At 35.2% G+C, this 26,722-nt stretch overlaps 1 protein-coding gene across 9 annotated transcripts in view; it reads left to right on the top strand.

The window, feature by feature from the left end:
* LOC124430413 (leucine-rich repeat-containing protein 24-like) overlaps positions 1-26,722 on the top strand; it is a 133,823-nt gene that overhangs the window by 99,476 nt on the left and 7,625 nt on the right. For all 9 annotated transcript variants that reach the window (XM_046976954.1, XM_046976953.1, XM_046976960.1 and 6 more), the window contains 2 exons: positions 24,313-25,465; positions 25,578-26,722. The exon at positions 25,578-26,722 is cut by the window's right edge and continues 7,625 nt beyond it. In XM_046976954.1, the coding sequence (XP_046832910.1) occupies positions 24,489-25,465; positions 25,578-26,722 (2,122 nt within the window). In that variant the 5' untranslated portion in view covers positions 24,313-24,488. The remainder of the gene's footprint in view (positions 1-24,312; positions 25,466-25,577) is intronic.

Below are 26,722 nucleotides of genomic sequence, written 5' to 3'. Positions count from 1 at the left end.
TTTTTTTTTTTTTTTTTTAATGCAAAGATAATATAACATTAATAGTAGTCTGTCGAGGTGATGCATTTTATATAAAGTTAAAAAGTGAAATTATAATTTTGATATATTCAATGAAAATATACAAGAGACAATCGATATAGAAATTTTGTAAACGACAACCCCTTACAATAATGTACTTACAATCGTTTGATAACTTAAGTTATCGTATCATCTCGATAAGAGAGATTTTCATTTATTACCGTTATAACTTGTCTCTCACGGATATTTCCAAGTAGTATCTTCTACTCGAGATATTATAACGAAGCATTGAACTTATTGATAAAGCTGAAATAAGCTCGTAAATAAAATTTTCAAGTATCGAGTCTTCGAAGAGAAAGAAAACAAGAAGAGTGAAAGAGAAAGAAAGAAAGAGAAAGGGAGAGAGAGAGAGAGAGAGAGAGAGAGAGAGAGAGAGAAAACTGAAGGAATAGTCGTCGACAAGGAAGACGGCGACTAGCGAGACGTTAGTCTCAAGTTAGTCGAAACTTTCGAGATTGTAAGGCTCTAGAGGACGTAGGAAAGTCGAACGAGCGAGAGTGGCAAAGGGAAAAGGAATTGAATTAAAGGAGACATCTCCTTGGCAGTCCTTCCCTCCTCGTCTTCCCTTCTGCCTCCTCCTCCTCCTCCTCCCTTTTCTTTAATCTCTTCGACTGCACGTTCTTCCTTTCGCTTTTCCTCTTCGCCTTATTGCGAATCGGTCGGTGTGTTTAGTTAATGTAGAAAATGTGCTTCATTTAGAGCCCTTTTAGTAACAGTCCTTACTTGCTTAATATGCAAACTGATTCCATCGACCTTAGTCTTCGGCCAATTTTACCGAAAGATTATTCCGATCCCTTACGTGTTACAGCTCGTTGCGTCTCATTTTATTCTGTACAAATTTTATCCCTTTATCTCGCTTTTATCTTCTCCCCCTCCCCCCTCTCTCTTCTTTTTTCTTTCTTTGTTTTTTTCCTTTCTTTTCTTTTTCTCCGTTCCATTTAGTCGGACTATTATCTCCGATCTTCGATCTCCGTTCGATTTTGCACATTTGCATTCGCTAGTTAATCGAGAGAGAAAGAGGAAAAGGGAGATTAAAATTCACGGTTAAAGTACTTTTATCGTGACTTTTAATTAATATCGTAGCTATCGGATATCTCTCTATGATATTTTCGAACAGCGATTATCGCCGTTTCGTAATCACCTCCCTCCATTTTCCATTTAATCACCGAACTAAATCGTGGTGCGAAACTCACCTCGAGAAACTTGAATCTCTCTTCGATTCCATTTGAAACCCGTCTTTGGTACTTAATTGAATCGTTGATTAGAAATTTGTGGACAAGTATTAGAGCGGTTAGAGGTGTTAGTGACGTTTCGTTCATTCAAAGAAGAAAGAAAGAAAAAAAGGGGAGGGGAAAAAAAAACAAAGAAAAAATCTTTAATTCACTATAACCGATTTTCGGTTATCCCATTGGAAACGTACGAAAAGTGAATTTATAATTTGTGAAATTTTGATGAACTCATAATTTGACGCGAATTAGTTTTCTACGTATGATATTTGAAGTTTATCGATGTGTCGCTATGTATAATTTCGTTGATTATATCCAGGATAAATTCCAATGATTATTAATTGCAACATCAAATGCAATGGTACCGGCTGGCTCATACTGTCCATATGTGTCAGAAACATAGTATATAGGTCAATACATGTATACAAACTTACGTATAATAACTGTACAGTATGTATAACATGGTTATTACATACAGGATATTCATATAGTTGTAAAAGTTATTAGGCGGCCGGTAATATAATCGATATTTGATCGGATTAAAACATTGTATAAATTTCGATCTTTCTCATTGGTGGAGTGAAATTTTCCAGGAATAAATGTGATCTTTTCTTTTCGTATATAAGAGAATCAAACTCGATTTGGATGTACGCACACGAATTCTTACATTTTCAAAAGTTCTCTTTGGGATTTCCTAATCGAGCTTTCAGAAAATACAATCAAATTTATTCATCTCTGTCTTCGGTTACGATCGCATACGCTCCATTAAGATATTAAAACGCCATTTGGATCTTATCGACGATATCTGTGAACAATCTATCTCATTCTCACATTTTTGTTTTTTATCTCTCTTTCTTTCCGTTTCTCTTTCTCTTTCTTTTTCTTTCTTTCTTTCTTTCTTTTTTTCTTTTTCTTTTTTTTTTTCTTTTTTTTTTTCTCATCGAGCTTTTACAGGCACTCGTAAAGCTGCAGCAAACGACGACGACGACACGAGGGACCGATCCTCTTTCCTTTTCGCCGATCCTATCAATGAGATCGAGTACTTTGATAAGGGACGTTCGCTTCGTTCTTTTCTTTGCCCACCATGAGCTCCAATAACGGCGGATAGATTGGAGAATGAGAGAGATGCCAAGTTTATGAAGTAATAACGAACTACGCGTCGCCTTATACTACCTCGTGCATTTTATCTTTTAATGTGCTTTCCATTTTAAAGGAAAAAAAAAAAAAAAAAAAGAAAAGAAAAAAAGAAAAGACGTCAATCACATCGTCAGTACAACAAACAATGTCAATTATTTCGAAGAATTTTTTAATTGAGAATTCTTTTATCCTTTTACAGGTTCAACGTAATTATACGTGAGATTTTCAAATAATATTTTATTCATATTAGAAAGAAGATCATCAAAATTAATCTTAATTAAAATCGTACAGGATATTTGAAATTTTTTCAATCACCCAAATATGTATAATAATGCATAATTGAAAAGAATTATTAAATAGGAATCAAATTGAATGAACTATTGGATAATCTAAAAAGAAGTAATTACTTTTCATCGTACAAAATAAATGAAAATTCAATAAAATTATTTGAAAAGTTTAACTTAAATTTAATCACACTTATTTCGTCTGTATAAAGGAATGGCGTACCAAACTCATTCAACTTACATTTTCGAAAGAACCAACGAAATGCAAGTCAGAAGATTTTCAAAGCACGCTATGCGAATGCATTCTCGGGTGTTTCACGCGCGAAAGTAACTGTGAATGAAAGACCATTCGATGGAGAAAAGACGAGGAAAGAAATAGAAAAAGTAAGAGAGAGAGAGAGAGAGAGAAATCTCACGATCGTGTATTCAAATGGGAGGAACCAGATGCTGGTAAACACGTTCCTCGGTCAAATAATCATATAAAACTTCTCTTTCCCGTCATTTCCCGTTTTCGACTGCATGCTCGGCCTTTCTTTTATACCGATTTCATTTAGCGAGAAAGAGAGAAAGAGTGAGAGTAAGAATAAGAAAAGAGTATAAGTGTATATACGTGTACGTTTAAGTAAGCAAATGAGATTAAATAAAAGAAATAGAAAGATATTATAGAAACAGAGAAAGAGAGTGATGAAAAAATATATTGGCGAAATGTTAGAAAGAGAATGATATTAGTGTATGTATGTTTAAAAAAGTTTACATGTTATTTATGTTTGTGAATGAAAGAGAGAAAGAGAATAATTCGACAATCTCATCTCCTTTTCTTTTTCGTTATAATCCTAGCATCTCTACTTTTCTCCCCTCGTTCGTCGACTTTACAAATGCAAGCTGGAATGAAATTTCGTCGATCCAGGAACGACGACGACATAAGCGACGGCGACCGGCGACCCAATTCAGGATCTAACGAAATTACTCGATTATCTTGCCGCTTATTAGTTCGAGAAAGTATCGTTTTTCTTTCTACGCTCTATCTCGCTCTTATCATCAGGCCACAATTTTAATGCAGTGGTTTTCATTGAAGCTCCCCCATTCCCCATTTGCAAGTGCCCGCTAGTTAATTTTCCCTGTGGCATCGAAATGGTCTATTCTTGCGGTTTTACGCTTAAAAAAGTTAATTCATTTTCTAATAAAAAATGTCTTTCATCGAGAATGCTTACTCGTTACTCACGATATTCGATTTCTTTTTTATTATTATTATTTTTTTCTTTTTCTTTGCAATTATTCTCACAATTAAATCCTTGTAGATACGTATTTTGATTTTGAATACTGCCCAAGTTCCTGCAAGTAGATACTATTAGCTATCAAAAGCTTTATGAAAAGTTTATCAAATTAATAATCACATAATATAGATTATAATATTTATTGTATTAGATTTAAAAGTAGATTTTGAAAATATCCCAAATATACTTGGGCTTTTTACTTTAATCTGTTTTATATCATGAGACATAGAGATAAAGTTTTGTCACTCGACTGTTAGATCTAAAAAGAAGAAATAGGAGGTGGTGGAGATGAAGGAGGAGGGTAGATGAGTGTCGGTAACGGCTGTTAGTATATCCATGAAACATGTCTGGGTCGTGACATATGCGACACGCGAAATTACGGATTCATAATGTCGGCCGTAGCGCGTATGCGTTCGCGCCGCAAAGGATGATCCGTCGTGCTCGGCTGTGCGGCTTATTCATACGTACGCTTTTGTATTCGTGAAACAATAAAGCCCAGCCCCGACGTGGACCGCTTGAAACGAGAGAAACGCGATATTCGAGAGTGGTGATGATCTTAAACTCGCTTCCATGTTACATTGCATTTTCTCTTTGTCTTGTTTGTCGAACTAGTAAACTTTTCTTTTCATCGTGTTTAACTTTAAATTTGCTTTTTCACTTGGAGGCATTGGATTCGCCCCGATTTTTATCAAAACCCTTGAACCTGTTTCGAAGATAAAATTGACAAAAATATACAAGATTTATTCGTTCGATATATATATTTGCATATGAGATTGACTCGTTGCTTGACCAGAATTGGTAGTAATATTTTATCGAAAATTTCAGACGTTCCTGATTCGTTTTCGTTTAAAATGTCGCCTCGTTTAAAACGATAGGACGAGTCGAAAATAGAGACGAAAATTATTGGAAAAACGTCGGGAGTTTCGATGTTTGACGGATTTGGATCTTTCTTCTTCTGTCACTTTTTCTTTCTCTTTCTCTCGTTTCTCTACCATCTTTTCCAACGAATCGTTCCTCTCTTTTGTCTCTCTCTCTCTCTCTCTCTCTCTCTCTCTCTCTCTCTCTCGAAAGGCGTTTTTACCTGTTTGTTCCGCGTCGTTCTTTGACGATGAGTCGTGTGGTTGATGAAAAGAGAAGAAAAAGAAAGGGGAAAAAAAGAGAAATGGCGAACATTGAACTTTCCAGGTAACAGAGGAAAATTTGAAGAAAGGGAAGTGGTGAAACGCCTCGTTTATCCCTTTCTCTCTTTTTCTTTCACGAATGTACACCATCGTCCGAGGATAATTGCTTTCCCCTTTTTCTCCTTTTTATTTTCCTTTCCACTCCGTTCTTTACCGTAACGAGCGTATGCATGACGTGATAGCTATGACGTGAACGTGAAAAAATGACTTAAACGCCTCTACTAATTGACAATTACTTCAGGAAAGTTATATTCTTCTCTTTAAAATTTCGTTCATATTTCTTTTTTCTTTCTTCTTTTTCCCCTTTTTTTCAGGTAGACAATGTGATATTTCTCTAATCAAAAAATACTGGGAGATTAGAAGAATACACGGAAACTAAAAAAAGTTAACAGGAATTTTCCCATATTTATTGCTCGAAACGATCGACACAAAGGTATTTTTTAAACGTAAAATAAAAAACCAACCAGAGAGAGAGAGAGAGAGAGAGAGAGAGAGACTAACTAGGATCGCAAAAGTAGAGTTATACGATTTTCAAATCGCCTGAAGCAATCTCGTGCATTTAAACTCTACAACGTTCACTAGGGAATACCATAAACTCGTAGGAGCTGTTGACGAGCATGTTCTATCCTTCGTTACGTATTCGTCTCTCTTTTTTAGCTTTTGCTTTTTACGAGATGATAAAGCAAATCACGAGATAGTCGGTCGACAAAATGCGGATAAGAGGAAAGAACGATTCTCTCTTTCTTTCCTCTCATTCTCCTCTCTCTCTCTCACTTGTGTTTCTTCTTTCTCATATACGTACATACACGCATACATACATATATATATATATATATATATATATATATATATATATATATACATAAACAGACACGTGCACCGATTGTCGCCATTACAAGGTGCAAATGGCAGTTGTTCCATGATGCGACGCTTTACGAGCGACAGTTCTGTTTACGAAGGTGGAGACGTCGTATAAGAAATCGTTTGATACACGAGTAGCATTATAACTTATGACAACGTTCGGCAGGATATCTTTTGAGAACGACACAACGATCTTTCATCTAACACACCTTATTTCTCCTATACATATATTTTCACAAAGCTTTTCGATCGTTTTTAGACGAGAAGCAACAACCACATTCTCACCTATCCAACAATCTCCTCCTTCTCCTCTATCCTCCTCAAACTCACTCCACCCCATCTCACCCCCGTCCAATGCTGACACTTTTTACGATACATAACGCGGCGATGCGGCCCTACGTTCTCTCGACGTCCTATCGCACGTACATACATACGTATATACATACATAACATCTCCTTTTCTTTCTTCTTCTTTCTTATTCTCTCGCTTTGCTTTTAGTCGTAAAATATCGCGTGGTAGACGCGGTACCATGTGAAAAAATATATATACATGTATGTATGCATGATTATGTATGTATGTGTACGTACGTAGCTTGTGTAGGAGAAAAGTATTCTTTAGAATTTTCTTCAGTTTCTTTTCTTATCTTATTCTTTCGATTATCGATGACCTCAAAGAAATAATCGAAATACTGACGTAATTTTTTCTTCTCTTCTCTTTCTTCTTTTTTCTCTTCTTTTTTTCTTTTCTTTTTACACATTTTCACAGACGGAGCAATGAATTACTATGGGAATGTGAACGAGTACGAATGAAATATTGTAAATGTCTTGCATTATACATATTTCTAGGGTATTGTTTTATTTTCCATTTCAAGAATATTTTTTTTTCCCTCTTCATTTACTCTCTCGTTTCATTTCTGTTTCTTTCTGTTGTTATAAATCAATGAATGAAAAAGAGTATCTATGATGAAAAGATTGTATTCTGAAGTCTCGGAAATCAACAAACAATGTTGCAATTTTTTTTATCGAACGTACGTACGTATGTATGTAGATATTTCGCAAACTGAATTACTCGTTTCAGGTAATCTTAGATAATTTTATGTATTAATATGATGTATATATTGTTAATAATATTAGAAAGGAATTAAGCTTTCTTTTTTTCTTTATATTCGGAAGAATCGTAAGAAATTCTTGAATATCTTTCGCGAGTTTATCAGAAAGATTCTCGAGCCCCAACCAATCCATTCTTCTTGCTCGCTCAGGTTTCGTTCGACGTTTCTTCTTTTTTTCTTTCTTTTTTTTTCCCCGAGGAAAGGAAACGTCGATTTTTCAACGGTTTTCCATGGAAGAGAATGCAGAATCTCGGAAAATAAAGAGAAAGAGAGGGAGAGAGAAGAAAAGAAAAGCTAAGACAAGAGAAGGAAACTAAGCTGCTTCTCTGAGAACGCATGCGTGTATATATATATATATATATATATATATATATATATATATATATATATATATATAGATGTGTGTGTATATATTTTTGCATGCGTGAGAAAAAGAAAAAGATAGAGAAAACCTTTTGCCAACGATGAACGGTGAGAAACGAATACGACTTACGTTAGCGAAGATACTCGCGCGATCTACTCAGCCAAATTAGAACCTAAGTAATCAGCCAAAGTTGCTCGACTCATTCATGCATGCCGAGGCAAACGAACGAGTAATAGCTGTATATTTCCCACAGTGATAACGTTTCCATGTTATGTATTTTTTTATGTAAACAGATACATAGATGAACGAAGAGATGTTAATCCTGGCCGTTCATCATGTGGAATAAAATTGTGTTCATTGTATGGAATGAAACATGGAAATGATTCAATACAAAGAGCCATTAGTTGAACCATGCGACTCAGAAATTTTGTCAAAAATATCTCCACGTATATTATCTCCCTCTCTATTTTTTTTTTCTTTTTTGATGATGATCAGATATCAACTGTTCGTTGATGGATTCTGTTGATGGGTGTTTATCAGGCAACCACAATGTGATGACGTTGCTACTCTTGACCATCTGTAATTTTCTCGTGATTCACTCCATTCTCATCAGTTTTTTGTCCATCCTGAAAATGAATTATACAAAAGATCGTGTGACCTAGTTTTTGTATTTTCCCCTTTGCCCGATAAGTTTTCTTCAAGAGAAATATTTTTTATATCGTTTAATATAAATTTAACGATAAAAATTTATATTAAATAATTTGTTAGGAAAAGAAGAACGATGAGTTTGTAGAAAATGGTAAATCATTGCTTGAAGTAATTAGAAAGGTACAGACGTTATTGTTAAAACGAAAAGCTACATCGTTTTTAACAGATCGTTGAAAAGAAGATCTTGAAATTCTTACAAGAATTCTTTTATAATTCCATTAATTCGAATATAATTGTCTTGGCGGGTGATTAAAAAGGAGGCTAATATTGAATTAATTAATTATTTACAAATGTCATTTCATTTTGGTAAAGAGGAAAACTAGGAATAGCGAAAGTTAAATAGATAGAACATACTAAGAAATTATTAATTAGAAACGAAACTAAAATTATTCGAGGTAACAGTAAATATTTGTTGAATTAATTTTACAATTTGAATGATTCGTACATTTCCCATTTGAAAGTTCTGTTTTATTCTTCGTTTAATATTTCAACGTTTGTCGAACATAATGTAAAAATAATTTGCAATGAAAGTTAATAAAATTTAATTAGAAATATATTGTTATATTTTCGATAATATCGAGTATATACAATTAAGTCGTGTGGCGATTGGCAAGGGGATTGTTGAAAAAGTATCACATTCTAACAACACTTCTAGACCGTTTGACCAAGCTAAAATATTTGTCGTAATTTTGTAGGAAATTCCTTTGATGTTCATTATACCGGATCGCGTTGGCGTATAATTCATGAACGGAATGCGTGTGAGAGTAATTAGAAATGTTAATAGTTACATACGCGAGATCGAACGAACTCGATAATGAGTGAGGTTAATGTTGAAAAGGGTTCAACGATCTTGTTTTAAAAGGGTTGTTCATTATCGTCTATTGCAATGAAGTTTATACTTGACCATTTGTCGCGTTAACATTCGTGATACATTACGAAACTAATTTTGTCGCTATATTTCTTTTTTCTTTTTTCTTTTTTTTCTTTCTTTTTTGTTTCTTCCTTTTCTTTTCATTTTATTCCTCTCTTATTTTCTTTCCTTTTCTTTAACAGGGATCATGCGAACATTGTAACGAACATTAAATCGATTAAATGCCAGTCTCGCGTACGAACGAAGACCGATCGAGTCGCGTATCACTCAATTATCGCTGTGTCTTGCACGAGTGAACGATGAAGGAAGGCGAGAATGTTTAAATCTTAAGATTACGTACTACGTAAGTTAGAAAATGCAAGCAAACGATACGTGCTATGTTTCATTTTGATTTATGTCATGTAACTTTAAAGTCATGAACTACGTATACTAGTGTGTATATATATATATATATACATTATATATTTCATTTCATTTTATATTGCTACAAGATTAATAGTTAACTTTTGAAAAGTAATATTTATGAATTTCATTATATAATTTTGTTCGTAATTGTGCATATATAATATAGCTTTCAAATAACAGCTACAACTTTTTAGTTTCATTAGAAATCACTTATGATTATCGATCATAGTTGTCTTTTGAACAGATAAACCAGAATTGTGTATTTAAATTCGAACATTCCTTCGCCATGGGAATACTCTTAGGAGACATAAGCGTTGCGGTTAGTAGTAGTGTCTTCTTATCGTTCTTGTAAAACTTTAAAAGGTCTTCTCGCTTTTAATTTGATTGCATGCTTTTATCGTAATTAAGTACAATGTATCTCTACACGTAAGTAACGAAGTAGGTATACTTTATTCTACGCTCGATAAACTTTTTATTCCGCACGATTTACCATAGTTCTTCCTCGTCTCTTTTCTTATAAATTTTTCTTTTTCTTTTTTTTTTTCCCCCTTGCCTTTCTTCACCGTTATGCTTAACGTTTCGTTTCTTTCATTTCTGTTTACGGAGCTCGCAACGAAACGGTTCACTGATTCTTCGATTTCGCACAAGAAGCTCCGTAATTGTAAATGTTATTGAAATAAAAGGGAAAAGCAACAACGATAACAAAAATGGTCAAAAAGAAAAAAAAAACATGAATTTAATATCGTATAAAATTCGATAAATATAAAAGAAATAAAAGTAAATCCTGTAAGAATATCACGAAAGTAAGCATAACGTTCGTCATCACATTTATCCTTTCCATAGAAGCATATATTCTATTATCTCCAAGTTTGCTAAGCGTAAATTTTAGCAAGACTCCACCTAAGTAAGTTCTTTGTTAATCCTACCAGCGTAATATATCAAAAGTTTTAGATAATATTCACCATGGTAATATTCCGTGTACGACATATTATAGAAATTGTCGTATAAAGCAATTATAATAAACGATTAAAGTTCCCTATAATATATAAAATATAAAATCGATCGCGATATAGAAATATAAAAATTAAAATAATAAAAAGTTAAATAATTAAAAACGGCGTAATAAAAAACATAAAACAAATCAAATGATTTTATTGAAATATTTAAAAGTTGATTGAATAAGAAAATAAAAAAATGTGACAAAACGAGCTCCTACTTTTATTCTTATTTTAGCGGTCAGTAAAAAGAAACTAAATAAATAAATAAAGAAAGAAAGAAAGAAAAGAAAAAAAGAGTTGACAATTCGGACAGCGTTGATTGAAATCGTTGCGAAACTTCAACCACAGGTCTTGTCCTTTGACCGTACAGGTTTTTGAGTCGGTAGGATACGAAACGAACGAAAAGACAAACGTTCTATTCTCGAGAACGTCAAGAGTTAAAGGCTTCGAAAACATTACTCGCTTGGCTGTCCGGTGTTAAAAGGCGAAAACGTTTACGGATCGCAGACCATTGCTTGCTTGTTACTCGCTAGCAATGTTAAGGACCAAGAGCAATCGAGAGCAAAGGAGATGAAGAGAAAGAGAGAAAAGGATAGAGAATTCTCGAGAGACAAGAACCCAGAGAAATGGTGTTGAAAACAGTCTCTAAAGGAAAATCAAGTCGAAAAAAATATGTTTTCTCTTTGTGAGAGGTAAAATATTATATTATTTTCCACAATCTTTCTAATATATTCAAATTGATATATTGTTACATAATCCTTATTGTATTTAAAAATAAATGAATAAATTAACGAAAAAATAGATAATAGCAATTATTATCTATAACTTATCTTTCTTAAATTGATAGCTTGCTAATTTCAGATGCAAGAAAATGTTTATCTCAAATTTTCTGTCTCTCTCTTTCTCTCTCTCTCTCTCTCGACACTTTTAAAGAAACGAGCAAATCAGCGTTATTGATGTTTTGTCATATATATCGGTCATTTATCAGAAAGAATCTAGCACGTTTTCATACACTTGACAATTAAAAAAACATTTGGAAATATATTTTACGATCGTAAATATAATAAATCTCGTAGTTGTTTCGAGTGTTATAACTAACGCACGTGACACCCCGTTCAGCTGAATTTTTATGATCATCGTAACAACGAAATGAATCATGCATACGTATATATATATCTCTCGAAGACAAATCATCTGTTATTTCGTTTAGTTTATTTTTATTTTTGATCTAATGGGAAAGATGATGCGAACGTTTTAACATCGATTGCATTTTGTCTATCTCATTAAATACTTAATTACGTATGTATATACGATTTTCTATATACGTAACACATACGATGTATTACGTGTAATGATTTTCTCGAAATTGCCTGTTGCAAAACGTAGTAATTACAGAGAGTTGAGGGAGTAACAGGTGACGTTTTTCCGATATCGTTGATCTATCGTCGAAGTCGCATCGCTATTTTTACGACCTAACAAAACGATGTCGAATACAGCGGAGCCTCTATTTTACCTCGATCACGTTTATCGACTGACGAGTTGTTACCCAAATATCGTATTGTACGTTATAACAATTCTTTTCTTTTTTTTTTTTTTCCTTTTTTTTTCTTCTCCTCCCCATTTATTTTTGACTTTATAATATTGAACTATGTCCACTTGTTATGGTGTTAGGTCAATAAAATACGTAGGTGATATATTGCGTTTTCTTTTGAAAAAAAAAAAAAAAAATCGATATTCGTACGAAGAATTTTTCATTTGGTTTATATATGTTAATCTTATTTTTAATTTCTTTTATAGCGATTGATTTTCATTTCTTACGATATTTCCATGTCTCGTATTCCGTTTGAAAATATTTTGGCACAGTTACAAAGCGACGAGGTTTCGTAGGAACATCGACGCGTACCGTTTCTCCCTACTCGTTGCATTATCTATTCGTTTTTCAGGAACAATCAACGAAAGTCCTGCTTTTCGGAGTTTCCGACATTTAATGAATGCAGTCTACAGACAACACTGCTCTTAGTCTGCTTACTTTGTACTAGTGCCAAGAAAAATCACAAGAGCATTGGTCAAATGCAATGCAAGTGGCAAAAGATAAAAGTCAAAGAAAGAAAGAAACAGAGATAAAAAAAATAAAAGAAGAAAGAGGAAAAAAAACAAAAAAAAAATAGACAAGCCTTTTTGTGCTCTTTAAAAAAAAAAAAAAAGGATGAGAAGGGAACAATAATTCCTGCAACATAGTAACATTAATTAAAAATTATCCATTGTTGATGGATCATACAAATTTTGTTTCGGGCGATTCAAACTTTTTACAATTTTTTTACTATCCTGTTATTTCCTTCTTTTTTTTTTTTTTAACGCGATTGAAAGAACAATTAAATAAAACATTTTTACAAATGTGCATATATTACTAATGACCATTATAGTTATATATTAGTTGATTCTTATTCGAATACAAATTGTTTCTTAAAAGTTCACAATTCTAGCTGTCCATTAACCAAACTAACGAACATTTCTTCTTCCTTCCTATCTCTGTCTATCTATCTGTCTGTCTGTCTGTCTGTCTGTCTGTCTGTCTCTCTCTCTCTTCCTTTATCTCTCTCCCTTTATCTCTCTCTCTCTCTCTCTCTCTCTCTCTCTCTCTCTCTCTCTCTCTTGGATTTCACGCTCGTGGTTGGTATTTACGTGCTGGTGCGTTCGTGTAAGGCGTTATCGGGTCACCGGCAGCAACGAGCTCGATGTTGTACGCAGAGGGTGTAGCGGAGAGAAGTGTTAAGGGGCTGAGAGCGCGAGTTTGCGATCGGTCAGTGAGATAATCGCATTGTTGCGTTCACAGAGGGTATACAAAGAGGGAGGTGGAATCAGGCTCGTAAAGTAACCGCGATGAGATCGTCTGCGTTATCTTAATTCGACGTTACGCGTTAGCTGGCATGGACTTGGAGCTTATTTCTTTGACAAATTAAAGGGATTAACAAGCAACCACCAACGGGGACCCCTGTATCCCTACCTACTTTCGTCCGTCGACATTGTAATTTACTCTCCTTGGGAAAAGGAACTTTCATTTTCAACCTTATTAACCTTCTTGGTTTCTAAATAGATCGATTGTTGACTTAATTAAAATATCATTAATTATAACATCGTTCCTATCCTTTTTCTCACTTTTTCTTTTTATTCTCTTTTCAGTTTCTTTTCAGTCAAAGAAAGAAGTTCGAAACTCGTTGATAAGGTTTTTTTTTTTTTTTTATACATACGACGTGCTAAGACTATTAATTATTTATAATGATACATACGATAAATAGAATGGAACGTAAAACTTGATATTTCATTGAATTTCTTCGAGTTAATCGTATAGTATTTTGATAATGGTTCGTCTCTATTGTACCAGAACGATTAGTCTATTGTAACTCGAAAAGATAATAGAAAGAACAAAAAACAAAAAAAACAAAAAAAAGAACAAAAAATTTTTCCATTGCACGTTGAAAAGTCATAAAAACTACCAAATTCTCTTGATTTGTTCGTCGTTATGACGACGTTTGCATAAACAAGAGACAAAAAAAATCGGATGCATAAAAAGTTTACAAGCATTTAGTTGAGCGCTTTTTTCAGAACACGTCTACAACTCTCGTTCCACGGATTCAAACGTCGAAAATTTCTGTTGAATTCCTATTTCGTTTGATCGACGATATAGATAAAAATTCGTGATTGCAGAATTAAAAAGAAAAAAGAAAAAAAAAAAGAAAAAAAAGAAGGAACAACCCTACGATAGAGTTCGTTTTATTTTCGCCACGGTGTTTCTTTTTTCAAAGCCATCCTGAAACGGGAGGAAAAAAAATAACATTTTATTCTTTACAAAATATTTTTTATATATATTTTCATCGCAGTATTACGTAATAAGAATCGAATGAAATCGTCGAACGAACGTACAGACAAATATATATATATATATATATATATAATATATTTAAATATTTATTGTTTTATTAGAAAATATTATCTTGTATATCATACTATTATATTTATCTATTGTAATATTTGATAAAGATAAATTAACGGGATTATTGAATTTGTTATATCATTATAAAATGACGCAAATGATTTTAATGTATAAATCCAATTTCTTGTTCGATTCATTCATACGACATAGGTTATCCCTTAGATGACATACTGATATTAACAAGAGTAATATGTTGGAGGTCCCTTGGAGGGTGGATTTGTAATAGGTTTTACGAGGCGAATCCGGCAAATGAACGATACAGTAAGACGTATCGTAGTCAGATAGCGGATAGCAGATATACGTCCGACAGCGTTTGTAATGGATACACGTCCGGTCGCTGCTTATCTCGCAACGCCCAACGGCCGCAGGTGAAGCTCGTAATCGGATTATTCCTCGTATATATTCGTTAGAATGTTATTCTGAATTTTTTACCATTCGACGACGTGTTACAGCGTAGAGAAAAAGTTTAGATTTCGGTTCATTTATGTACCGGCCATTTTATTTTTCAACCTAAAGTAATCTTAATTATTAAGTTACGGCAATTAGAACAATATTCAACAACAGGCTCGCTTGTAAAAGTTTCCTATTAATTAATCATTACTTTTGTACATTACTTAGTACATTAAAATTATATTTTCAAAATGCTTATTTAGAAAGTATAGTGTTATTTATTTTATGGTAAAAAAAATTTTTGTTCTCTTCATGAAAGGAAAATTGCTTTTCAAAAAAGTATGCAATTTTATGGGATCCAAACGATCGTTCGATTACATAACCGAGCATATAACTTTACCGTCGTTTTAAATTATTGAACTCACTCTACCGATAACTGCTTTTATACGGTAGTATGCACGAGCGCGTTTTATTCGATATATATATATATGCATATATCTTACGGAATCGTATGCACAAAAACGTTCCGCAAATTCCACGAATGAAAATATTAATAAAACTAATCGTGAAAACCTGCTGCGTTAAATGTAACGGACTATACCTACCGTGTTACCGTAATTCGCGCGATAAAACGATGGCGGACCTTTTTAGCAAAACGTCGATTGTGAAGAGATGGTAGGGGTTCAAATATTTTAATCTTTATACGATAAATTCAAAAATGAATCGTAAGAATTATTATGCAATTGGTATCGTTTATATAACGAGTTATTCGCTCGGCCATACGAATAATTCCGATAAGAATTAACGATTACATTTATTAATCCTTTCACATTAAATTAAACAGATAATATAATTAATTTAAAAAGAAAAAAGAATTCTCGATCCTTTCGTAATACGTGGTTGGGACAAGACGAAAACGTAAAAAAAAAAGAAAAGAAAAAAAAATAGAAAGAAAGAAGGAAAGAAAGAAAGAAAGAAAAAAGAGAGAAGAAAATATTGTCGAGTCAAAAAGAGAGTGAATTCTCGTGTAACTCCCGTAAGTAACGAGACGTTTGTTAACGTTCTTTTATTTGGTCGTTAATGCGGCGAAAACGCAAGTGTAGGCCAACGTAGAGAAGACAACATCGTCGATGTGTCTGCGAGCGGAATATCGGCCATTGTTGGCCGTCGGCGTTTGGACGAGTGAGATGGACAGATGGATTTGGAACAAGAGTAGAAAAGTGAGAAAGGGAGAGAAATAGGAGATGATGCCAGGGGTTGCGGACGATGTCGTAAAGCGGACGACGTTGTGTCATTGCGAATGCCCAGCAGACGCCCTGGTCTGGCTAGAAGCATTGCTAAAAGAAAAAAGAAAAAAGAAAAAATATAAAGGGAAAAAAGGAAAAGAAAGAGAGGGAAACATAGAGTCACAGCTCGCGTCCCAAAATTCACGACGATGACGACGACGACGGCGACGACGATGGCTACGAGAATGTCATTTGATTGACGAATCGTCGAGATATTTTTATTTGGAAATACACTTGACACAAGCATCAAAATTGGGCAGATCACTATTTTTTTCATTTCGTTACGTCCATATTTCTATTTATTTCAGCAAATATTTTTTATCTCTCAAAACGAACTGTATCCATAGATGTCTATGCGCTACTGTGATTTCCGACTAAGTACATAGAAATAAACTGATAGCCGAAAATTCAAAAGAGAGATTTCGAAATATATATGTATTTGTGTATATATGTCTCGAAATATATTAATATCGAATAATTATATATTAATATCGAATAATTATACAATTAATTGTTATTAATTTTATACGATATCTCATCAAATTGCAGACTTTATTAATTACATTTATTCGTTTATTAATATACTTCATTTATATATTGACTAATTCAAGTTGAATCGACATATCTAATGTCGATATATGTACAGTCGATATGTGTGTATATACATATATGTATATATATAGATGTCGCTTTTAAAACTTTTACTGATTTTTCCAAACATGTTCAATTGTTTAGAATTTGACAAAGTTTTCCTTACTTAAAGCACACCTTTTCTCATTTAAAGTTAGACGTTGAGACAAGATCGACAGTAAAGATCGTCGGACTTAAGAATAAATTTCTCGTTTTATTGACGGTCGACGGTAGCAATGACGATGGCATCCCTTTTCTTAACTTTCAGTCGTTAAAACCGCTATGACGACGACGTCTTATCGCAGACAAGTTAACGATGGATTGAAATTGTCGTTAGTCGGTGGTCACGATAGAACAACTCTTCGACAACTACTAAAAAGAGAAGAAAAAAGAAAAAAAAAGAAAAATCGATGAGGAGGGTGCAACGTTCGTGTCTGAGCTTAGGGGAACACGCAAGGGGTGCCTTTCACTGGCAACAAGAGCGCCGCGAGTCATAAAATGCCGTGATTCTGCTAGACGACATCCCACTACGCGTTAGAAAAGGACAACAATGGAACGAAACGAATATTCTATCTTTTTCTCTCCCTCTTTCTCTTGTTGCAGTCTGCTTCCATGCCAAAATTGTTGAATACATGTTTTCTCTCTCTCTCTCTCTCTCTCTCTCTCTCTCTCTCTCTATCTATCTATCTTTCTCTTTTTTCCTCTCTTTTTATTTCTCTCTCTCTTCTTCTCTTATTTAAATTCATTTTTTCTTTTTCATTCATATATATCCCTGACGAGTATATCATAAAATTATACACGCATTTAAATATTTCGATTGGTGAACATATTTGCCGTATAAAGAATGAAAAATGTTAGAAATTATCATCCGATGGACTTTTTTCTTTCATTAACATTTCATCGATGCAGTTTGCCTTTTATCTCGTTCGTAAATTTTTCTCTCTCTTCTCTCTCTCTCTCTCTTTCTCTCTTTTTCTCTTTTTTTCTGTATAGTTATCTCTGTAAGCTTTTTAACGGTATTCCTTATATACTCGAAATAAATGATTACGGTTAACGTCGTGTTTTACAATAAATTACGAGCAGAGCTCGCACGATCTTTGGTGCTTTTAAAAGAGGGTGAATTAACTCCATAACTAAATTTGTTTAAGTGAATTCTTGTTCTCGTTGAAGATATTATTCTTTTCGAAGCATTACAATTTTTTCTTTCCACTATAATTTTTTTCTTCTTCTTTTTTTTCTTTTTTTATTGATAAGAAGATTACTTCGTGTGCCTGCTCGACGTTTCTTCCTAATCTTTAAAAAAAAAAAAAAAAAAAAAAGAAGTATAAAAAAAAAGCAGAAAGAAGAAAAATAATAAAAAAAATAAAAAGAAATGAAAAGGGAAAAACAAAAAAAGAAAAAAAAAATAGAGATGTTTTAGAAGGAACCAAGCCCATATATTTACTTCACCATTCAGTAATGTATCTAGTAATGTTCCGTCTCTTAAAATTTTCAGTGGGAGCTTAGGTATATATATATATATATATATATATATATATATATATATATATATAGTTTGCTGTAGCAGGGCTATAAAATTTCCAGCAGAACGAGCATATCGCAATCATCCACAGTAATACAAGATCAGACAGCAAAGAGACGTCCTATATAATATCGCATTTCTAAAGCTTTATGCAAAGATCTAGTGGAAACGACATCGTCGAGAGAAACGAAGTAAACGTAGGAAAGACGACACAAAATAAATCTGCTGTTCGCGAGGAGGGATGGGAAATGGCAAAGAAGAGCGCGTTAAGAAGAAGCGAATTAAATCTTGTCGTTCTTCGTTGGATAGAGAGAGAGAGAGAGAGAGAGAGAGAGAGAAAGCGCGAGAGAGACATCTCAACGGGTGGTAAATCGTTGAAGAGAGAAATTTCACGCGAAGCTTCGCCGTCGCTTCTCGTAAGCGATAATATACAAGGCTTAACGCCAGGACCATCAAAGAAGGCTCGAACGATGCCTCGAGCCAGACGAAAGTCTTGAACGGCAATGGTGAACCATCCTACTATTACCACTACTACTACTATTACTTGGTGATTCAGCTCACATAAGGGTCCAACAGCTTTCGTAATAGGGCAATGCTTCATCGCACCACTTTCGACCTCTCCAGACCCTTTTCTGGACTTGTGAGAAGGACCAGAGCTCGGCACTCGGCTCTCATCTCTATCCCCCCTCTGAACCCTTCTCTGACCTGAATCCATCTTAACATTCGGTAATTTTATGCTTCGACGGAGCGAGTTATGTTAAAATATCACCCTTGTCTGCCACCCTTATGGGTGCTATTCAGTCACTCGATTCGGTTATCTTTCATCGATAATCTGAGATTACATTATGGATTTTTCTCATACTTTTTATCTTTTACCACGTCGATTATCAACGATATCACCATCATTTTTAACGTTCCCTTTCTTTTTTCTTTTTTTTTTTTTACTAGAATATATTTCAAGATTATGATTGAATTTGTATAGTTGATTTAATTGCCATAGAAGATTATAGACGTGAAAAATGGTCAAAGATATTTTATTTCATATGTGTTTGATCGTATTTCAATGTTATAAATTTTTTTTTTCTATTCTCAATTATCAAATCTTGTTCAAGTTTCAACAGATATTTTCATTATTATTTCATTGTGGATTTGCTTATAAAATATGAACGAATGTAAAACTTCTCGGAATAGGATTAATAGAAATATCGTGAAAGTTTCGACGTTTTCGATCTTAAAAAAAAAAAAAGCAAGATGATGGGGAATTAGCAAGTATAATGCCATAAAAATCTTCGTAGGATATAGGCGTGCAAACAGAAGAGATAAAATACTTTCTGTTATCATCAACGGTTGGAAGAAAGAAAAAGGTATGCAAGTATGGTAAACAAAAGCTTGAAAATAACGAAATGTTGGTACACATTAGTCCGTGGCTTTTTCCAAAGTAAAGATTGCTTGAACAAGGCAACGCGTTAATCCTGTTTACGTATCTTGGTACTATAATATCTTCGCTCTACTAGAGATCCTTTATTATACGTCCAATTTAAAGATTTACATATTGTTGGCTTCTGTTCGACTAATTCTTTTATTTTTCTTTTTCTTTCTTATCGTATCGTTCTATTAAAAATATGTAAATTGTAGAATTTTACGATATAAGGAAGCGTTCTATTACGTATGATGTAATAGTATAATGAAATTGTCATATGACTTTATCTACAAAATGTTTAACGCAAGAAGAATAAAGAAAAGAGGTGAATGGTTCTCAATGAAAGTAGCTAATTCTAATTAGTGGTAAATGTTAGAAGTGATGCATCTGTGTAGGTACTTTACCACTTACTTAGAAGATACCTATTACAAAACAGGAAGGGATAGGTTTTGTAAGTGTAGCTTCCACTTAATGAATGGTGGAGTAGATACTTGAAACATTAGCATACGTTAACTATTACTCAACGTTCGCACGTATCGTAAACGGATTATCAGGTGTCTCTTTAAAATATGTTGGGATAATCTTTAAAATTGCATACATTTTTTTCTTTTTTTTCTTTTTTAAATTCTTTGTTTCGAGATATACTTTCGCTAATATAACCGATAATGATTTTTAAAAAACTTATCGTATAAAAATATCTCATTCAGCTTGTGAATATTTCTAAAGTAGAGAACATTTTTAGAAGAGCTTGAAATACTTTTATGAAGCACTGTATCATGTTCTAACGATAAAAGCATCGACAGTAATTAACGTATTAACAGCCTCTCTCCCTCTCTCTCTCTCTCTCTCTCCTATTTTTTTTTATCTTCTTTCACTTGACAACGTCGATCGATTATCAACACGAGTTGCAACGTGCGACGTTGTAATTAGCTTCGTTTAATGACCTCAAGGTATAAAGGTCGGAGACACTGGGTTCTTTCATTCGTTCGTTCTTAGAAAATCTCAGCAATTATTTTGACTATCAATTGATTCGATTCGATTCATACTTTAAATCGAATAAAGAAGATAATATAAAAATTTTGACAGCTGAATTCATTCAGCATGGTCGTAGTTGTCGTTCCCCTTTGGCTTATTAGTTTCTGTTTCGAACTTCTGCACGTACGATGAGGGTTTACCGAAAGGGAGAGTGACGTCAACGGACAAATGAACTGGCAAGATTGCAGAAAGTTGTTAGAAAGAAAGAGACAGAAGGATGGTTCAAAGGTTAGGGGAATGAATACTTGGACGAGTTCGATACAGAAAAATTCGGTAATTTTACGCTCCGCTGAAGCGGATTCTATGCTAAGAGAAAACGAGAGAGAAAAAGAAAAATTGGATTTTGAAAACGTTTGATCTATATATATATATAATATATTGAGAGAAAGAGAGAGAGAGAGAGAGAGAAAAGAGAGAGAAATGATGTGAGAAGAAAAGAGAGGGGTCTTGGAGCTAAACGATGTCGCTTCCGACTCGTTAAAAAATCGATAACTCGTTTAGGGATATCAGACAACCGAGTCCATTACTAGTTCGTTGCGTTTGTTATATTTTTCATGGAGCCGAGAATTCATTTGGGAGATCTCCCCCTTCCTTACCATTCTCAATTTTTTTCTCTCTCAATTTTTGTTATCTCGCGAGATCTCTCGTTATCGTTTAAGAAGAAACGAGGCAGGGACGTTTCGATCGTCGCAATACTCGAGTTCTACCGACGATTAAAACTAACGAGTAACGACGAGATGAGAATAGCCGGTGAAAGGAGTCGCGTTGTTACGGCGTAAACGACGTTCGCTAGTAACATTTCTATTCTCTCTCTCTCTCTCTCTCTCTATATATATATATATATATATATATATATATATATATATATCCATCTATATATATATTTACTTTCTTTACAGATTTTTTCATTTTTTCTTCTTCTACTTTGCCAAGCGAATTCCAGTAATGGTTAAATTCCTGTTTGCACTATATAGAGATGCCTTTCTTTGCTTAAATAATAACTTTACTAAGAAACAAGTCACAGAAAACGATCAAGAAATAAGGGTGAATCGATTGAGATAGATAGATAAATAGAGAAGGAGAGAAGGAGAGAGAGAGAGAGAGAGAGAGAGAAAAGAGAAACAGACAGACGTACAGACGGAACAAAAGAGAACCAACAAGAGTCAAAAGAGAAGTTGAAAATACGAGAATGAGAACCGAGAACATAGTGGAGTTCGATTTTCTCCAATGGCAAGAACAAATCAATAAGAAAGAGAGTTGGGAAGTAAAGCTTGACTTTCCAATTTCTTTTTATCTTTTTTAGTCGATACGCATAGTCCCTGATCTCGTCGGAAAAACATTGTCCACCAAAAATAATGATACAAAGGTAAATCCTTGATCTTTTGTTTTTTCTTACAAAACAAAAGAGATCGATTAAATAAAGGAAAAAAATATTATATAGTATTATATATGTAAATATATATATAATGAAAGTTTGTCAAACTTCGAATATTTTTTGTATGTCTTCTTTCCATTTATTTATATCAATAAAAATATAACGAATAAAGGTAATAGATAGGAAATTCGTTTTATGGTATTACACGATTTAAAAATGTACTTTTTATTCGGGAATCCAATTAGCTTTAAACAAGGTCGACGTATATTGGAGAACGTTCGATTCTTTCAGTATGAATAATATATAACATTTATATACGAAAATTGCTAACGCGTGTATTTTTGAGATGAAAAAAAGAAATAGGAAGAGAAACAGAGAACAGTTTTTTTTTTTTCTTCATCGATTCAACTCATTCACAATGAAATATTTAGACAAAAATCATTCGATGTTTATTCTGGTTGTAACGATTAATCAATCAATGTCGATGTAAGTTTAAAAATTGCAAGTCGAACATTTTTAAGTATGTCAACGTTTCTGCAAATAATCGTAATTAAAGAATAAATTGGAAATTAACTTCCTCGCTTCAGTATGCTCGACATTGTGTTGCCGTGCATATTCATACAAAAAAAAAAAAAAGAAAAAAGAAAGAAAGAAAAAGAAAGAAAAAAAAAGGGAAAAGACAGAAGAAAGGTAGACGAGAGCCGGTGAAGGGCAATTAATTTAGGTCGACGCATAAAACCCCGACGATGATCGAGCTCTCTAATAAAATGAAAATTACGATGCGATAATGAACGGTTTTCGATATCGCGCAGCGCTTTAATTGACGGTCTATTTAATTTATCGTAGGGGAAATGCGTAACGCGACTATGAAATTATCGTCGCATTACGTTTCGTATTCAACATTAATGACAGGAAAAAAGAAGGTGGGGAGAGGGATGATTACGATGGAAAATCTGATTTTCGCTTTACTACGGGAATTTCAATGCGTATACGCCAAGTGAAAAAAAAAAATCAAATTAACATAACGAAAGTCGTGAAAAGGAAGAAAATGAAGATAAAAGAAAATTTAAAATAGGAAGAAGACAAAGAAGACGTTTGTTGTTCCGGTTTTCGTCGTTTAGGAAAATTTCAAAAACGTTCTTTGCCTACTTCTCAGGAGTTTTCCAATTAAAATCGTAGAACGTAGAGAAAAAGTTTTAGGGAAGATAGAAAAAGCCGGAGAGAAGAGAGGGAGAGAAAGAGTGGGAGGAAGGGGAGTATTGGATTTGAAATGTTCGGGTGCTAGCAATATCCTCAAGGCCTCTCTTTGCATTCCGTGAGAGAGAAAAGCTCGTTCGACGGGCGTGCGAATAAAGCCACGAAAAACCGTGGAGTTTGCATGCCGAACCGCATGCGTTCGATATTCCGATATCCTGATATCATGGGGAGGGTCTAGAACGCCTTCAAGAGTGTTTCCCTTCAACTTTGCTTATATACATTGATATCTATACATAGAAGGCACATATACCCGTGTCTCTATGGAATTTATTATCTGCTTTTGGTTCTTCTTTGGGCTCAGTCTTTCACAGCTTTTTTCTTCTTCTCTCAACCTTCTTCTTTCTCTTTCTCATTCTCTCTCTCTCTCTCCCTCTCTCTCTCTCTCCCTCTATATCTACTCATCTATCCCTTTTACCCCTTCAAACCACCTTGTCTGGGGTTTCAGAAGAGTTTCTTTTACCTTATACTACGACCGTAAGACGAAAAGATTTCTTAGTAAGACCCTTGGCTACATAGGAAGTATAACGCAGGTTTGGGTATCCTCCTCGCGAGTCCTAATCGCACTTTCGCGAAAACGTTTTCTTTCCCTTAGCATCGAAAAAATCCCTTAATCGATCGTCTTTCTCGAAAGGAAAGAAAGAATGTGTGTGTGATAGATATATATATATATATATATATATATATATATATATATAAAGTTGGAAAAAATTTATCCTTCGAAGGGAAAAAGAGAATAGGGCTTTTAGGAATGATGTACGAGCATCGTGGTAAACCTGTGTGATTAGCTGAAATGGTCGTTATACGTTTTTACTACTTTCTCGTAATCTGTTTTGGTTATCTTTCTTTTGATAAACAGTATTAATACCATTGATCGTTTTAATATGAACGTTCGTTCCTTTCTCTGTTGTAGGTAGATAAGAATAAAAAGAGGGAAAGGAAAAACAGTTTGGGCGATATCAGAAAGAGGACATCGAGGATCGGCAGTGAAAGAAAAATAAGGAAGATAAGAGAAAAGGATCTTAGGTGGGTTTTATGAAAAGGCGAAAAATGCGATAGAGATTGGTGAATGGTCGATGAAGCATCATCATGTGCTCGAGTGTAAGAGCTTGGTGGTGGAGGGGAGCTCTCTTGGGCACGATGATGCTCGCTTGGACTTGTATCGTCGAGGGTTGCCCGAGTATGTGTGCCTGCAAGTGGAAGGGTGGAAAGGAGTGGGTGGAGTGTGCGAATCGAGATCTAAAGGGACTACCACAGGGTGCCGGAGAGGAGACTCAGGTGTTGGATCTGTCGGACAATCACCTGGTCAGTTTACCACCGGAATGCTTTCACGCTTTGGGACTGATCAATCTTCAGCGACTCTATCTCGGTAGATCGCATATCAGTAGAATAGCCGTGAGAGCGTTCGAAGGGTTGGTCGGACTAGTTGAGTTGGATCTGACAGAAAATCTGATCGACGAGATACCAACGGAAAGCTTTTCGTCTTGCCCGAATCTCATGAGGCTGACGTTGAACGGTAATCCTATAGTGGAGATCAAAAGGGGCGCCTTTCATCGTCTGGTACATCTGACGAATCTGGAGTTGAGCCATTGCAGACTTGAGATCATCGAAGAAGGTGCCTTCGATGGTTTGCATTCCCTCGAATGGTTACGTCTGGATGGTAATCGATTGACGTACATGCCAAATCATACCTTACCACTCGGTGGTAGCTTTCGAGGATTGACATTACACAATAATCCTTGGTTGTGCGACTGTGGCTTGAGAATTCTGCAGGCTTGGCTGAAGGAATCAGCACCGGCAGCTCCTCAGGAATCTGAACCTATTTGCGATATGCCAGTTCGTTTACGAGATAGACAGATAAAAACGTTAAAGGACAACGAGCTAGCGTGCCTACCGCGGATCGAGTTGCAGGAACGTGTCGACGTATACGAGGGTAGCAACGTGACATTCCAATGCAACGTCCATGCTATACCGGCAGCTACGATCACGTGGTGGTTCAACGGAGATATCTGCGAGCTTCAGAATGAGAATGATTCCTCGACGTTGAATTTCTTAACTTTTCCAAGGTAAGATATTTCTTTCTATTAAAATCATTGCGCTCGTTGATTGCATTTTTTTTACGGTTGTTGGATCACAATGGTTCACAATCGAGTCCGTCCTCTTTCTGATCTGTTACAGATACATCTATAGGCAACGTGGCTCGACCAACATGTCGAGCACTCTGTACGTATACTCGGTGGAGGCTAACAACGACGGCGTCTATAGTTGCGTCGCAGAGAACACTGCTGGTACTACTGGCGCTAACGTTACCCTGAAGGTTCTGTTCCGTGAAAAGGTAACCGCGGAACCTCCATCGGACGATCCAGGTTCCGGTTATGTAGCAGCGATAGCTGCTGGCGCGCTAGTAGGCACTCTCTTCGTTCTTGGCTGCGTGGTCGGTAGTATTGTATTTTGCGTGCGGAAACGTCGACGCGATCGGAAGAGGAATTCCAAGGCATTGGTCTCGCAAAACAAATCGGTGATGCCTATCACGAAGGATACAACGACGAGTCTGCCAAGTTGTAGAAAGGGTAATGGCAGTTTGGTTGGTTTCGAACATCAACAGATCGTATCTTACACTGAACGCGAAATTGGCAGAGCTGCGACCTTGGAACGAAGAGAACAACGTGGTGGTAATTTGGAAGAGTCCTATGGTAGTCCGGTATCAAAGTATCTAACAGAACCGGACTTGATAAATGAAGTTCCTGAAACCACGGACGTGACCTATGGCCAATTATACCGTCATCAGACAAACGAGAGGCACGTACTCGAATACGACTCTGGTTATCCGATACAACCACCGGACTTACGTCCGTCGAATATACCGCAATTGAGTTACTTGGATCAGGATGGATATCCTTTGAACTTTGGCCTGCCAAAGATCTCGTTCAATAACGCGAGTACGCTTCCTCGTTTAAGGACAAGAATGGCAGAGGGTTCGGCCGTTGCCCCACCGGCTAGATACTCGAGAGAAGCTGAGTTCTTAGCTAGATCGACGGCAGGTTATGATCCAGTTTTACCTAGGACCGATGCTAGATACACTGCCGAAGGTTATCCGTACCCTCCTCATCAACCAGTTGAACAACCAATACAGCAGCAGCTTCAACAACCCGTCGTCTCGCCCGTCGTCTCGCCCGTTGTCTCGCCAGCCTCAGTTTTTCCAGAGGTTCCTTTCATACCGTCACCACCTGCTGCTTACAGAGGCGAAACCACACCACTATCACCGAGATCTTTACTCGGCAAGACTGCACGTGAAGCAGCCGCTGCTGCTGCGGCCAGGGCGG

The sequence above is a fragment of the Vespa crabro genome, chromosome 18 (assembly GCF_910589235.1).
Source record: "Vespa crabro chromosome 18, iyVesCrab1.2, whole genome shotgun sequence".
Classification (NCBI taxonomy): domain Eukaryota; kingdom Metazoa; phylum Arthropoda; class Insecta; order Hymenoptera; family Vespidae; genus Vespa; species Vespa crabro.
Note: the sequence above shows the minus strand (reverse complement) of the source record. Positions and strands in the feature narration are given on the sequence as shown.